Source organism: Chroicocephalus ridibundus, chromosome Z (assembly GCF_963924245.1).
Source record: "Chroicocephalus ridibundus chromosome Z, bChrRid1.1, whole genome shotgun sequence".
In the NCBI taxonomy this organism is placed as follows: domain Eukaryota; kingdom Metazoa; phylum Chordata; class Aves; order Charadriiformes; family Laridae; genus Chroicocephalus; species Chroicocephalus ridibundus.
The window spans coordinates 25,084,347-25,100,749 of record NC_086316.1 but is presented as its reverse complement, the minus strand read 5'-3'; the positions used below and the strand labels follow the sequence as shown (position 1 = coordinate 25,100,749).

General features: G+C 34.9%; 1 protein-coding gene across 1 annotated transcript in view; it reads right to left on the bottom strand.

Annotated features, from left to right (window-relative positions):
• FBXL17 (F-box and leucine rich repeat protein 17) overlaps nt 1–16,403 on the bottom strand; it is a 288,146-nt gene that overhangs the window by 90,126 nt on the left and 181,617 nt on the right. Inside the window, exon 7 of the mRNA XM_063320440.1 lies at nt 4,556–4,632. Within this exon, the coding sequence (XP_063176510.1) occupies nt 4,556–4,632 (77 nt within the window). The remainder of the gene's footprint in view (nt 1–4,555; nt 4,633–16,403) is intronic.

Below are 16,403 nucleotides of genomic sequence, written 5' to 3'. Positions count from 1 at the left end.
TGACATTTTGGGTACTTTAGTTTTTCAGGCATTTCTTAAGTGATTTCTCATGGTGCAGCTGTACAGAGTGCTGATTTTGAGCATTTCCTTCCAAACTTTTTTCAAAACTTGTTTTTTGCGTGGTGGTGGTCATGGTTGTTTTGGTTTGGTTTTTTTGTTTGTTTGTTTTTTCTTTTTTCTCTTACTGGAAGCCTAAAATTTTAAGCTTGCCTTCAAATGACTTTCTGCACATACAGACAAAAACCAGTGGTCTGACTATTTTTCTAAAGTGGAAGTAAAGTATTAAGTATTAGAGACTTTAATCTTTCATTACTGGTAATAATGCAGTTTTTTGAGTAATTCTTAGTAAAATTACACTTAGCATTACTGCAAGCTCAGACCCTTAAAACATCTACTCCTGTTTCACAGGCTAGCTTCATCAAATCTGTTCATCTTTGAATACAAAATCTCACGTGTTTCAGAGTGCACAGCACTCTGCACCATTACAAACTTTATAAGTAATAATTTACTTAAACCAAATTCCCAGTTTTAAGGATACCAATAAAACCCAGAACTACAGCATAAAATTGAAAAGACAGTTGCACAATTCTGTGTGTGCTTGCTGCCCTAGCTCACTGCTATACTTCTTCACATCAACCTAATTCATTTGACACAGTCTCCCCACAGCTGAGAAAGCCTGGCTTTCTTACTAGTTCTTAGTAAAAGCTTAAATACAAACCCCCTATGTTTAAGTAAAGTTAAGGTTGTGACACAAATCAACAAAAGGCAGGAAATTCAAAGATAACAATGACAATCCATGCTTAATTCATGATTGTTTAACAAAAGGGCAAAATGATATTGAGGAACTAATGTCAGCTTTAACTTCACTGTCTGTGCTCTTGGGCAAACAGGTATTTATCTCAAAGATTATACTAAATCAGTCTCTCCTGTCAGTCTAGGTAAATTCTACTGATTATGCAGCATTTAACAATGTGCTGGATGTAAAGAAACTTTTAAACTAATTTTCAGCAACCTAGCATGTTACACTGTAACAAACACCATTAATTAAAAATGGATTTTTAGAAAATGATGCTAGACAAACATAAACAAAGACATCATTCTATAAATTTTTCAGAAGTAATTAAAATATACTTTTTTGTATACAAAAAAATACAAAATTAACCTTTTTGTAATGTAACATGAAATAGAGCACTATCTTCTTTTCTTTTTTCACAAGCTAACAACTCTTAATACGTACACATACTTCAATTCCTCTTTGAATCCTATTCTTTCTGTCTTTTTGTATAACATAATAAAACATTTTTCTGGGCAGCAAAATGTCACAGAAAGTAATGCTGCCTGTGGCTACGTTATTAGGGTGAAGGGTTTTTAATTAATCTTTTAGGCTTCCAAATAAAATTTAGTATTTTAGTCTGTTTTAAAAATACTAATTGCATATAAGCATGTCTGTCTGGCAGTTTTGCATACTGTCTTATTGTAGAAATCATAAAACAAAAGAATGAAATGAATAAAATGATGAAGCTCACACTTCATAGTCTTCGCTAGAGCACATGAAATTACCTCTCACATACATACTTATAGCATTAATTGCAGGGCAACAATAACAGTTTTTGCTGTAACTATTTTCTTTATTTACTGCAATTATTATTATTATTATTTCTTAATTAATGCCTTAAAAGATTACAAAATTTTCTGGAAATTAGCAATATCACTATTTTTTTTTCCAGTTGAATTGCTAAGCAATTACGATCTTGTCCCAGAGGTCAAAACTCTGCTAACTGGGCTGTAGCATCAAAAATTGTTGTTGAACAGTTTCAAAGAGAGCTTTAAAAACCCTGCATCTGCACTCCATGCCTGCATCTGTACTCCATCAAGCTGCAAGAAATCTGGTTACCAGCTCCAGGTACGTTTTAAAAACCCAGTGAAAAAAATGTGTCCAGTTATAATTTAAAGTGGGTGTTAAGATTTTAATTTCCAAAGCAAGGACAATCATGTGTTTCACCCTCAGGATTATCAAACAGAAAAAGCACAGCTGCGTATGGCTGTATGCTCCCACCCAGTCACGGCCTCACAGAGCTTCAGCTGCTACTTACCTGCTTCTTGGTGGAGCCTGAACAACTATGCGTGTAAAGTTGTAAATCTTTGTAAGACCACGGAAGACCACCTGAATGAACCCACAAGAAGTCACGCACATGCCTCTCAGCTGATTTCCTCTACTTGCCACAAATACAAAGGTGCGGAGGACAAGAGGGGTTGAAAAGCATCTGAGGAAGAGAAAGGCTGCTCTCCTCCCTTTGTAGAAGAGAGGCAGCTTCTTTGATAAAGGAAGTTCAAGAACAAATTGAACTTTCACCACAGTAAGGAGCTCACTTTTTAAACTTAACAGCACCACAATCAAATGTGGGAAAGTCTGTTACTAAAATATCAGGAAATAAATGAAAAAGGAAGAAAGGAAAAGGGTGAAGCCTGGCTCCACCCTGCCACAATCCTGTTGAACTCATTAATATTCACTTGCTATCACATTTTTAATCTAAGTCAAAGTTTTGACTTCCTAACAAAGCATAAATTATGCTCATGAGTTCTACTTTTCTACAGTTTATTTTGCATTCTCAGCTCAGATATCACAAGCAGATGAACATATTTGTCAGGCTGACACGCTGAGATATGCTGAAGATTATAATGGTAATCGATTAGTCTTAATAATGTATACAAAATCAGTCAGTATCACAGCTGTTTTGCTGGATGTCTTACTGATCCTTATTAGCAAGATCCTTATTTTTAAGTGAATACTAAAACCTAGTATCAACATTACCCCCTGAAAATGTTCTCAAAGTCCCGGTAACTGACAGCAATAACGTTGAATGATTGCAGAATCCAACACAGCAGTGACACGTGAGCCTTAGTCCACAGAAGTCAACAGAAGCTCAGGTTGGATGACTATGGTTGCCATGTTAATCATCCAAACTCTCCATGAACTCTCCACTCATTCATTTTGTGAAGCACACTTCCCACTTTTTGTCTAGCCATGGACACTTCCTTTCCCCTCTCTCCATTCTTTCATAAGCAAGACCTTCCCTATCCTCACTTGCTTTACTTCAGTTTCTCAGTGTGTGTTTCCCCACTTTTAGGAGAAATCCTGCTTTCCTCTCAATAACTGCAGCCAATAAAGGGTGAAATTAGTTTGAGAAATTTTTGTTCCGCAAGATGTGGACTCCATTATTCCCATAATAATTCTTTATACATGGGTTGTCGAAATCAGAAGGGATGAATGTACAGCTAGTAGATCTACAATACACAAATGGACAGCCTCACTTCCCACTGAGGTCCTGCACCCCTGACCCTACAGCAGTGATAAGAAGCACCTTCATTGTCACTTTGTGTTCTACAGACAATTCCCCTCCTGAATTTCCAGCAGACAGTTTCCATTTCGCAAATGCACAAATTCATCTTGGCCAAGTGGTATCAAGCCAAGAACATCTATGTTTTCAACTTTGGCAAGATCCGTTCTGCAAACAGAAGTACAAACAACTGCAGACCAGAAAAAATGGTGCTATAGGCACATGCTCCCTCTCCTTTGCCATGCCCCAAAGCTCCCCCTCTCATGTGAGCTACAGCTCACATTCAAATGCTGCCGACATGAGACCAGCTGCACTCTGCAGACCAACATACCCATGAATGCACCCATGCAAACCCCAGTGAAGAGCAAAATCTGAAGGGGAGCATAAAAGAATGAGTTTGTGACCACTGGAAAGGTAATTTATTGCTTTGACACAGTAATTTTTTATAAAAGCTATGGAGTAAAAAGTTAAAGTAAAAAAAGACTGAATGAGAAACAAAATAATCAGAAAGCCTGAAATGCACATCTCAAAGGTACAGTTTGTAAATCCTACCAAAATTTGGGCACGTAAGTGGGAAACAGACATTTGAGAATTAGGCCTTGTTGCAGAAATAAGTGTCTCGTTTGAGGTTAGTATCCTATTTGAAAAAAAAACCACCAAGATAAACCAAAGCAGCCTCTGCAAACACACTCAAGCGCTAAGAAGTTTTCATATTCCAAATACAAATTCTGTCTCCCTATTTGGCCTATCAGACAGCAAGCCTAATTCCTAAGGTGCTCCTCTCTACTTAATCATAACAGCATTTTTAAGGGATCATCAAGTTCATTCAAATTTTATAGCCTACAATAGGCAATTAATCCACACTCACAGTTCCTTAGTTATGCTTTTACAGTATCTAGAAACGCACATGTATTTTTGGATTTTCTCTCAAATTCTTTCCTGGTCTCCAGGACAATTCAAAGGGCACTCTACCCAGTCTGCCCTGTAACTGTCAATTCTGTAAGGAACACTTTGCAGCACATAGGTACACCGACTTTCACACTTCTAATCACAGCTATTTTTAAGCATGTCAAACACTTATTGTACATTTCTTATTTTTATGGATAAAGGTTCCGAAAATTTTTACCTATACATTTCTAACATTTTTATAAGAGTCCCTGTGCAAAGCTAATAGAGCTCAATCTTCACAAAACCAAAGATATAGGTATATTACATACCATAGTCAGTGATCTTGCAGGATACCAAATACAGCTCTTTCAGGTTCCGGCCTTCTTTGGCAATCACCTCCACACATCTGGAAGACACATACGGTAAAATCACAGTTAAAAGACAATAGATCGTTTTTAAACAGCAAGAGCACAATCCACAAGTGTAATGTACTGTATCTCAATTTCTTCATTTTCTGAATTGTTCCGTTCAATTCACTGAAAATGCATATGGCTACATGTATACACTGGAGAAAAATATTATTTTATATTGAATGCTTTTATATCAATATTCCCATAAGTCTTTGAGTATGTCAGTTGCTTGAAATATATACAGGAAAATAATACAAATGTGAATTTCCATTTCTTCATTACTGTGTAACTTCAGAAAGTTTCTATTACAAGATTTAAGCCTTGAGAGTTTTCTTCTAGGGAAGAACTGTAAGTACACCATAATAAGGACAAAAGATAAGAAAATGTAATTTCAAAACCATGTTTGTATTTCTTCTGTGATTATTGCAGGAGTCAGTATTCATCAGGTCACGAAACGCTACACGTCATTGGTGTTGCAATATGTTGCTAGAGAAGCTTGTATACATGAGAAGACAGCTAATTTTTTGCCTTGTCACAACTATAATGAATTTGCAACGAAACACAAAAGTTTTTTTCTGTTAATCTCGTTTGATTTCTTGTAAGCAAGAAAATTAATACGAAAACTAAAATTGTCTTGTAAAATAGGAGCTTATTATATACTTGCGATCAAGTCTATATTAATGTTATGCTTACAACTGCATTGTTTACAGTGTATCACTCAAAAATGTAGTTCATAAATTATATTTTCAGTCCCCTTAATGTAAATGCACCGCTGTTCATTAGATCATCTAACATGACTACTGTGCCATTCTCTACAAAGAGACATTTTAAAAAGTGTATTTTATAGGATAAATCATAAAAATTTATTCTGATCCAATATATTCCTCTTTAATTTTCAGATCAATTACCCAATCACCTACTCTGCCTCTTAAATCAACCCTCCTACAGTATACAAAATTAAATTACTTGACAATTTTGAAAAAACTAGGTATTGCTAAATTTGTCATAACTTTTGGAAAATACACCTAAACCCTCAGGGACCTTTTTCCTCCACGTACCACCACCAATAGATTATCTCCCAATCTGATTTAACTGTTCGTGCTGCCCACTTTATATTTTAAAAGCAACCACCTAATCCTTACAGCTTACAATAACACAATATCTGATTGTTAGCCCTTCATATCTATTTGTTCCCTCTCTGCTTCCTTCTGCTAACATCTAGAATGAAAATTCACTACTACTAATAAAACAGCATGCCTCTGACAGAGTACCTTAATCATATCTCCTTTACCACTATCATAAATTTTCAACCCTTGAAAACTGTAAGAGCCTAATATTTGGAAAATTTTTGCAATGCTTTTCATTGGGAAAAGATTGCCTTACTTCATGAATACACAAAGAAAGGAGAGAAATATTTAACATGGTAATCCTGACATGGAAGAAAAACAGGGTGAACCTCCAGATTCAATAGTTTTTTAAACCTGCAATTTCTCTGCTAAGAAGATTAGCAAGCATGGCAGTTATTTTTCTTCTAGAAGCTACACCAGGACTATGCTTTTAAATGTAAACTAACCTCAGAATTACACATTTTCATCAGGTTTTTTTCCTAAAAATCAGATGAGTTTTAAAGCATTAAACACATTCTACATACATGAAAAACTTCTGTTCCTGCAAGACATGGTTTTGAACAAGATAGTCATCTTTGTTAACTGGCTTATTGGGATCAACTAGGCTATGAGAAAGACTTTTTGTTATTTATTCCAAAAAAATACTTCCTAACTTCCTAATAATGAGAATTTATTGCTAGTATGAGTAATATGACTAAATAGAAAATCATTATCCTGTATTTTATTATTAGTATGTTCATTATACATTTCAACAAATATCATATAATTTAAAAGTGAATGGACACTGCAGTTAAAAAAAGCTTTTATTAATTCTTATCGCATATATCATTTAGCAGTGTACTGAGATTATGAAACGCTTCTTACCTTGGATAAAAACTCTCAACCTATAAAAATAGTTTTCAACCTATAAAAAGTTTTCAAATTATTTCTGATAATTTTTACTTACTGAGAGAAATTAATTGATCAAAAATACATTATAGCGATCAGTGTCTAACAATACCACAACACAGTCAAGGTGATATAAAAGACTACCTTATTTTCCTTACACAAATTACACAAATTTTCAACCAATCAGGGTCAAATTTGTATTATCTCCACACAGACATATCTGCATGTACATACTTCAGCATCCTTGTATACTTAAATCTCAGTATGTTGGCCATTCTCTGGCTTCAAACAAAATCAGTTCAACTGTGAAGAAAAGAAAGTTGTAGTTTCTGCCCCACCCCCACCCATAAAGAGTGCCATTACATATTTACAAGCTTGTCATAACAAATAAAAAGTGCTAGAAATGCAGTGTTTCAGAATAAATTTTAGACGCAGTCAGTCACTTGATGCCAGGAGCAAAGGACAAAAGTATTTGCCTCTGTGGTCTTTATAATTATATCCTTTAATCCTTCCAGATAGTGCCTGCTCTAAGGGTTAAAGTTTTTTCAAGTGGATTGAATGACTCCAATCCTGTTCTTAGTGACATCTTGGAGCCTAAATGAAATACTGTTCACAGTCTTTAGCTATTTCCATTAAAAAGGAAAAAAAAAAGGCAAAAAAAGTAGCTTTGCCTCTTTTTTTTTTTTTTTTGAAAATATTAAAATCACCTAACATCTAAAAGAATGAGGTAATGACACATCCAGTTTGGAGAAGAAAAAAACTAAATATAGCTGAAATATTGAATTTATCAATTTTTTTGTCTGCCTTCTATAACTTGCATAAGTCAATCTAATTTCAGTTTTAATTTCTATTACCCTTTCTATAGATCATGCTCATGTAAATCAACTTGCAGTGACAGAAGAAAAACTTCAGCCTCTGAAAGGCCTCATTAGCCTCTGCTCTGTAGTGGGGTCACACAATACATACTTGTCCGTAACAACTGATTTCTTTACAACATAAGGAAAAATAAGAGTAGTTGTGGACTTATTGCTTTTACCTTTTAATCTTTGTTAAATATGACAGCAAAGAAAAAGGTTAAAAGAACAAAATGAAATTAACCTTTTCTAGAAAGCAAGGACCAAGTCATGCTAATTCTGTTGTAATAATCCATCAAAATTATATCAGATTATTGCCATATCTATCTTTGGAAGTCTTTATATTTACAATGTTACTGTATTAGACAACAAAGAAGCCTAACTTCAAACACATCAGCACAATACTGATTATGCTGTAAATAGAAGCAAAATTATTACTTCAAGCAGACAGAAGTGAGCAAAACAGATAATTGAGCCCGAAAAAAATGGCACAGGGAGCTAACGCGATGGTACATGGTTAACATGGTAACAACAGCTGTGTGCCAGGGCAGAGAGATCTGTTTCTCAACCCAACCTTACCCAACAGGCTATTATCAGCTCATCCTACTAATTTTAATAACAAAAAGACATGCAATGTCTAGATGAAGGAGTGAAAGTTACTGGGACACAGATATTTCTCTAATGTTTTTCCTCCAAATGTGTTAAAATATAAACACTCTTCCAGGAAGAAAAGTAATTTTCACACTCAAAATAACTTACTACCAAAAATGAGACAAGGGTTCATTAGCCAAGGAATAAAGAAACAAGACTATAATTGGAGCTTTGATAATACACAAGTCTGGATCAGAGCTGGCCAAAGCTAAAATCTCTTCATTTCTTACTTTGTAAAGTATTATTTAGAACCACGTATGATAGGAAAATATCAAAACAGAGAACATAAAACACTTACTTTAGGAAAAAACTGCTTAGTCTTTAAACCTGAAAATATTATCTAAAAATTCTTACGCCAAGCTTTCCCTAGATTAGTCAATATTTCATGAATACTATTCTCTAATAGACTGATGTGCAATTCAGTTTTATTGCATTTGATTCTGAAAGTAAGAAATTAATATCACACACTATGGAATTTACAGTGCAATCAGGAGCAAGAAAAAGGCAAAGAGCAGAAATTGATTTCACATAAACAAGCCAATCCAACAATATATCAGAAACCAAGAATATAACTAAAAACATACCTATATACTGTTAATACAAAATACAGTTACAAGACCACAGATGTTTGTAAGACAACTAGAGCTTGCTCAGCACTGTGATGTTTCCATCAACATTCCAACACCCCAAACTTGATCATGTTCCATGTTCAGGGACCAACAGAACTAAGATTCTCTCTTACTGTCATAATTTCTAAAAATGTCTTCTTACTTGAAAAGCTAAACAAATCTCAAGAAGAAAAGGATATAACTATAATGCTAAAATTCCAGCAATTTCAGTATTCAAATTATTTTAGTATTAGCCAGGAAAAAACTCTCAATCTGGGTTACAGAAACTATGGAAATTTGTCTATTAACATGTACTTGCATATACTACTCTTCACAGCTAGTGTGTATACGTGACCACAAAAATTGCTTAGGTGTACAAAGATTTACTGGTATAAAGCTTCTCTGCAAACAAGTCTCTTCTTCACAAGCAACAAAACTGCATGACTGACCAAGACACAGATACGTCTACTGATAACTTCAAATTTAGGCCCACCGTCTTGACAGCTCCCACATACAAATCTGTGCAATGAATTCACAAAGTCAAGGCTTCTGAATTTCCATAATGTAATGCACAATATAAGAGCTTAAAAATAATAATAATAAAAAGACAAATTAGAAAAGAAGTCATTCAAAACCCTGTAATTTTCTACTCTTAGCCAAATGATCCCTACATTCTTTGACTTAAATAAAAAGCTTGAGGTTAATGAATTAAACTGTGCAAGCTTCTACCTATAAGAAAAGATATGAAAGATCCTTGAGTTATGGAAAATAGTTGTTTTTTCCATATACATACACAGCTTTTATGTTTTTAGTCTAATTCTAAAAACATTGGAAAATCATATTTGTGACAACCGAAAGGAACTAATGAGAAAATATGACTACAGTATTTGTAGTATAAGTGGTCCTGGGAGACCTTGTTACAGTCTGAGATGCTTTTCAGCCCCGAGTGAAGCTAATTGGAGTTGCCATATACTGGTTAAGAGATCACAATTTGAGGGACTGAGTTTCACTCACTGTAGAGCTATAGAAAACCTAAATCATTAACACACTCCCCTGGTAAGATAAAAAATGAACAACAGACTGTTTACATGTCAACTTTGCATTTGACTGGCATACATTTGTCTCTAACCAGTAAAGTGAACACCTTTACTATCCTTCAAAACATAACCAAGATCACTACTGTAAACCAAAACAGACTTTGGAAAGAACAAGAATACTAAAATATACAATGCAAAACCAGAAAACTTTCCCAAATAAACATACGGAGCTCCTCAAAAATTAGTGGTTCAAAGGTTAAATTCAGGCATAAAATAGTAGCTGCATATATAATAATACTCGCAGTCATTGGTTTTGAGGACTTAAAAATTCCTGTGGAAGGCAATAATACAATATAATAACCAAGTCTCTCCCATAACAAAAAAAACCCTATTACCACAGAAGTACATACAGAGTCTTAAGAAACTGATGTAATCTGAGGCCTTCTGCACTTGGAATAATTTGAATGATAAAATAGTGAAAGGACTCACATTTTGTTGAGAGATCTATAAACCCTTGTAAAACCTCACAGCAATAAATGATGAACTTCACATGCTGATGGATATGTACTCTTGGTTCAGGATTCTCTTCTATTCTTTTTTATTGATCATTTGATTTAATTATCAAAAACATATTTCTTCCAATGTATTTATTTCCTAATACTAATAAGAGGTATGATTTTTACTTGCCTTTCAGTTCTCCTCATACACAGTTTTTACTGCCATTTTAACATTCCAATCACATTCAAAACACGTAATTTAATTTTTTTTTAACTTGAACACCAGGAACTGCATCTATAAGAAATAATATTAATCATACATCCAGCAAAACAGGGTAAGACCTTCAATCAAAAGCACAAACTGAATTTGAAAAGCACTTTTTGTCTGGAGCCAATATGCAAAGTGTCACTAGTTATACAAGTTAACAGCAATTATCCTAGGGCAGTCATTAAGTTCTGATTAGCAGGGAGGTACTCTTTAGAAAATCAATGTAATTTAAAATTAGGTTTACCAAATGGTTTTGCCACTTACAGCACGGGGAAATAGATAAGCTTTTTTTCACACTGGAACTCACAAACTACAGAGGTAAGGGCAGACGAGTCCCACAGTGTCCGCTTGTGCTGTGAGCTGGGCAGGTGCAAGCAAGCTCCAATCAGAGAGCTACACAGATAAATTAATCACCACTGTGCTTAAGCTATTATGCCCTGTCTTTCAGCAATAAATATCTATTTTCAAATATTTATTAGCAGTCTTATCTAAAATTAAATGCCTTTATAATTCCTATTACCCTGACTGCATGTAAATCCAGCAAGCAATTAAGCCAAGAAAGGAGAGATTTAGCAAATTGTTTAGTTCCACTATCTGACATTTACATGTAGTACTATTCCATGTGGCCTTTGGTTCCTTTCTGACTTGGAGGAACTAGATACCATAATGGATTTAACATAAATAAACAACTATGAAAAATAATTTTATTCTAAAACCCTCATGGATCTGATTTTCCACAGCTAATCACACTAAAGTCTGGAAAACAATTAAATAGTATCTCTTATGTTTTAAGAACTTTGAAATATTTTGGAATTCAGACTTGAGATGAAAAAAACCATTTGATACAGGACTTCAAACACTGTTTCTTAAATCCATTGTGGCAACTTGTCCACTGTCATAAGCAAAACCAAGGAACTGTTAACTACCAGCAAACAAATGTACATTTCTTAGTGAGCATTATGGTTTGTATTATACAAACAAATGGCTTCCTTCCTGAACTGTTTCAGTTGTGCCTTTCCACTGGAAAACTGGTAAAGTTCTTGCTTTACAGTTATGATATAGCTGGATTACTCTGCTATAATAGGGTGCTGGTGTAAAAAGTTATTGCTTGCACACATGTTACTTCTTCACAGAGTTAATTCATGATGGCTTTTCCAAAGACAAGCGTAAAGGTAACTATCATAATGTTATCTACTTGCAAATGCAAAAATGTATAGATCTAGGAAATAGTGACCGCATAGTAGCTACAGACAGGATCAGGAGTTGGCAAATTTTAGATTCTATTTCTATGCGCATAAGCAAATCCTTGTGAATTCGCACAAGACACTTGATGTCCCACTACCTCACTTTAATTTACATAAAGTGTACTGCAGTGTACAGAGAGGGTTTGGTGACACTCAGATGCTGAATGTGTGTTCTGGCTGAATCTTTAGTTGAAATGATCGGTAATTGATGCTGCGCATGGGAAGAAGTTCAGAGACAGACCACCACCACACATACCGCAATTTCAGAGGTGTGCAAAGGAGAAGAGACATTCAGGAGAAGGAAAGCCTGAAGTACTACTATAACTCTCTCTCCCAGTACAAATCACACAAGGGCATACAACGGCACAGTTGCGCTATTTCTTGCATGGAAATACTGCGCTTTGAGCAGGGGCAGCTTTACTTCTTCCTGGCCTTTTAGACATTTTATTTACATGCTTCAGGCGTCAAGATTTTTCATGGAGTTACAGCAGCCTCAGGCTTGACAGACTCTTTTTTATTAAAGCAGTCTCGTGTCATCTCATTAAGGTATAGTATAAAGAGTATTCACAATCAATTTGTTTTTATTGTATGCAAAATAGCCTTCTTTCATAAAAAAAGCTTCCAAGTTTAATAGTAAAAATAAGAAATGGGAACTGTACCGCTGTGCTGTAACTTCCCAAAAATGTTCTTTAGACTGTCCTTTTAGAATGCTTGTATAAACTTCAAAATCTTTCTATAAAAATGAAAAAACTTCACTTGATATTTTGAAAATAAAGTATTCAGTGTTTATACAGCCCTGTACTTCTTGATCTCAACAAGGACTGCACACATAAGAAAGAAGATTTCACCACATTCACTGCCTTATTCTTGATTTCATACCACAGAGGTTGACATACACTGCACAGAGCCTTGCACATAGGCAGCTAAACTAATCTATTGAGATTTTAATCCCCTTTGTGCCACTTACTTACTTCTTTTTAACCACTACCAGCTACTCTTTTATAGATACCTTTAAAGACCACCCTTCCTTGAAATGACAGTGTAGACCACGGTCAATGGGTGATGTGGACTGAGAATGGACTTCATCAAGGGCCTCTCCTGCTAATTTTAAGAAAACAGCAAAACCTCTACTTCAGTTTCACCTTTCCACGGAGATGGAAATACATTTTATAAATATATTTTTTTTTGTTTGTCCTGGTCTGGGGTAGAGCAGAGCCAACTTTCTGTTCAGTGAGGGGCTCTTGCTGTTACTTTTTGCTGTGTCAACCAGGGTCGGCTGACCTGGGTGTTTACCTTGTGGAGGGGTCACACCTGTGGGGAGGAGGGGACAGGCCAGGTGACCCAAACTGACCAATCTTGTATTCCATCCCATCTGCCATGCTCAGTAGAAAAGCTGAGGGATCAAAGGGGTCAGGTTGATTCCTCTCCTGTGGGTTCTTCTTCAGTGGCTCTCTTTCTTCAATAGCTGGCATCTGGGGAGGACCCCATCAGCTCATCTGCCTTTTGATCCTGGTTAGTGTGTTCCAGTTCCCATTTGTCACTGAGTCCAGTCTGGAACTTTCCCAGTTCCTGCCAGTGACATCTCCCTAGGAACTTGATACAGTTTTGCATATATATATTTATATTGTATCTATTTCATGATATCCTTTTTTTTTTTTATTATTAATATTTCATTAAGGTAGTTTAGTTTTTTTCTAAACTCATAACTCTCTCTTTTTCTTCTCCTTGGAGTGAGAGGTGGGGGAGAGCATCTGTCATCTTGTCATTGGCCAACCCGGCCCAAACCATGACAATTTTGTTGTAAACAGAGGTGATTAAGTATTGGTAAAGGCTTAGTTCTGTGAAGTTTGATAAATATTCTCAAGCCTATTCTTGGCAGCAGTAGTATTGTTAAGCGTTATCATGATCAAAATTTATAAGAGATGAAGAAGTCCTACAGGGAGAGGTAATCTCTTTCATTAGACAGTAAAAATAGTGAAGTCTTTTACAGGACATAAGGAAGCTTTCTGCAAAACAGTCCTATCATCAGATCTGATCTTTCTCCTCTACTACTGAAGGACATTCAAGTTTGTAGAGAACTTCTGCTTATATAAAATGATGACAGAGCAGAAGAAGAGGAAGGAGCCTCCAAAGAGGAAAAAAAAAATAATAATCCAGTACTCATCATAATTCATGTATCTTTGGAACTGATTTAGGGTGCAATTATCTGTATACTTTAAGTATAGAGCAAACTGGTAGATGTTACATTAATTTTATGCTGCTGATGTTAGTAAAACTGATGAAAGGAAAAATCAAGATCAATGCATTTTCAGACAAATGCTGTAAAGAAGAGAGATTAAAGAATGCAAGCAATAACTGAATTCTACAGTTCTCAGGCAAGGCCAGTACACTATGGTCCCATACAAAGGGTATCATCACAGCAAAGCTTGTATGTCAAATTTGGTATATTTCATACATCTTACATTACCAGAAATATTTTAGTGTACAAATTTTAGCTGAGAAAAAACCCTCCATGCCTAATAAAATCTTAAAAGTCTTGATTTGCCATGAAGTACTATATAAATCTTGATAAGAATGCCAAGGTTCTTAGAAACTTCACTTTAACCTAGAGAGAGAGTATGCCCAGAGATAGCAATGACTTTTACAAAAAAATGCTTAAAGGCTTTACGGCGAATTTCAGAACCTCTTCATGAAATTATTATGAACTCCCTTCCATAAGGCTGTCTGGCTAGCATTTCTATTAATGGTACACTGCTTGGAGAAATCAACAAAAAAAGACTTGATGGTACTGTCTGTGCCTTGTATGAAGTAAAATTGCCTCCTTTTAACTCAGACAAGACACTAGCAAAAATATTTATTAGAAACTGGAAGAGCAGTATTTCTTTCCGTGTCATAATCTAAGTAAATTGCCAATTATGTTCTGTAAATACAGATTTTAATACCAACTAATAATGTATGAACTTCATCTAATACTATTCAATTTGTAGAAGTACTTAACAGAATAACTTTTCATGTACTCTTACTGGAAAATCTGGCTAGATAGAATACTAGGATATTCTGTACCCTTTTAAGCCGTAGTGAGAAAACACTACAATTTTCAGTAGCTGGAAAATTCAAAACTGAGCAACTACAAACACAATGAAATAAAGGAGACATTTCTTTGTGTTCCTGATTCAAAGTATTACCAAAAAATCATTCAGAAAATTAGTGTAAATTGCTGTTGTAGGTAAAAATAGAAAAGTTTCAACAGGTAGGTTAATTCATAGTTAAATCCTGTAAACTAAACCTAAATCTTAACAACTATTATACCTAAATCAAGGACATGTGTTTTTACATGGCGTATATGTAATTTGTAAAAATTTGCTTTATTAACCGAGCCTGAAGGCCGATCCCTGTGACCACATTGAATCTCATAGAAAATGCAGTTTCCCAGACAGTTATGCAGCAACAGAAACAATTTTTGGCACCTTGAACATCTTTGCAGAATTCAGAAGTCCTAAAGCACAAGAGAATTATAAATTAGCTTTATGTAATATGATGACAGACGCTTTACACAGTAAGATATAAGTGAAGAAACTTTTTTCAGTTCCTCTTGTCTTAGGGCCCCCTGAGTCTTGTAGAGATAGTTCTGATTTTTTTAGGGCATTCACTGAGCATGCTGGTAATATTTGGTGTATCATAGCATCGTTTATATTTTTGTACAAGAAACATCACTTAGTGTTATCTGCCTGCACTTGCATCTGCAGAGTTGTCTCATTGGCAACCCCAAAAGCTATCTAGTTGTAAAAATGTAATAAATTGCCACCTGAAACAAGAGAAAAAAACTTAAGAACAAGTAGAAGGACTTTCACTGAAATTTTAGGAGTTTGATAATTTTTTCTTCCTAATGTACGAGAAGCATTTAGAAACCATCACAACCAACAGTTCATATCATCTTCTAGCTGAATTTCTCTGTTCATTGATGTAAATACCCTAAATCTTGACAAGTCTAAGTTTAGATGTCTTTCCGGCAAGCCTCAGCTAACTTTGCACTGAAACAGAACAGAAATAGTCATCTAATTCCTTAATGGCATCTCAGCTATGACAGTGATTATTATGTTCTGCTGCAAGACAATCAGAAACAGCTTCAAATGATTTCTTAAATTGATCCAACTGGACCCACAAGGGTGCAACTGTCTAAACCATTAGAAATTATGTAGTCAATTAAAATCTACATATTCAAAAAAGCCAAGGAAATTTCCATGGGTTGTATTTTTGCCTCTCTGGAGAACTTGGGCAAGAATTCTGTGACGTATCATAAATCTTTATACATAACTATCATTCCATGGAATTTTTAATAAACCATTATTAATAAAATATAAAAAAAAACCCATGAAATCACTTAGTGGTAGATCTGCCTTTCCCTACTTTCCTGTAGTAATATATTTAAATTAAGGTTAGAGCAAGCCATATTTATTTAACTCACAACTTTAAAGATACACCTTTTATTTTTAAATATATTGCATTAAGGTAATAAATGTTGCTGATGGTTGAAGCTTTCCAAGGAAAGGACAGTGTTACCACATCAGTCTTAGCTCTAAAACTTGTCAGTCA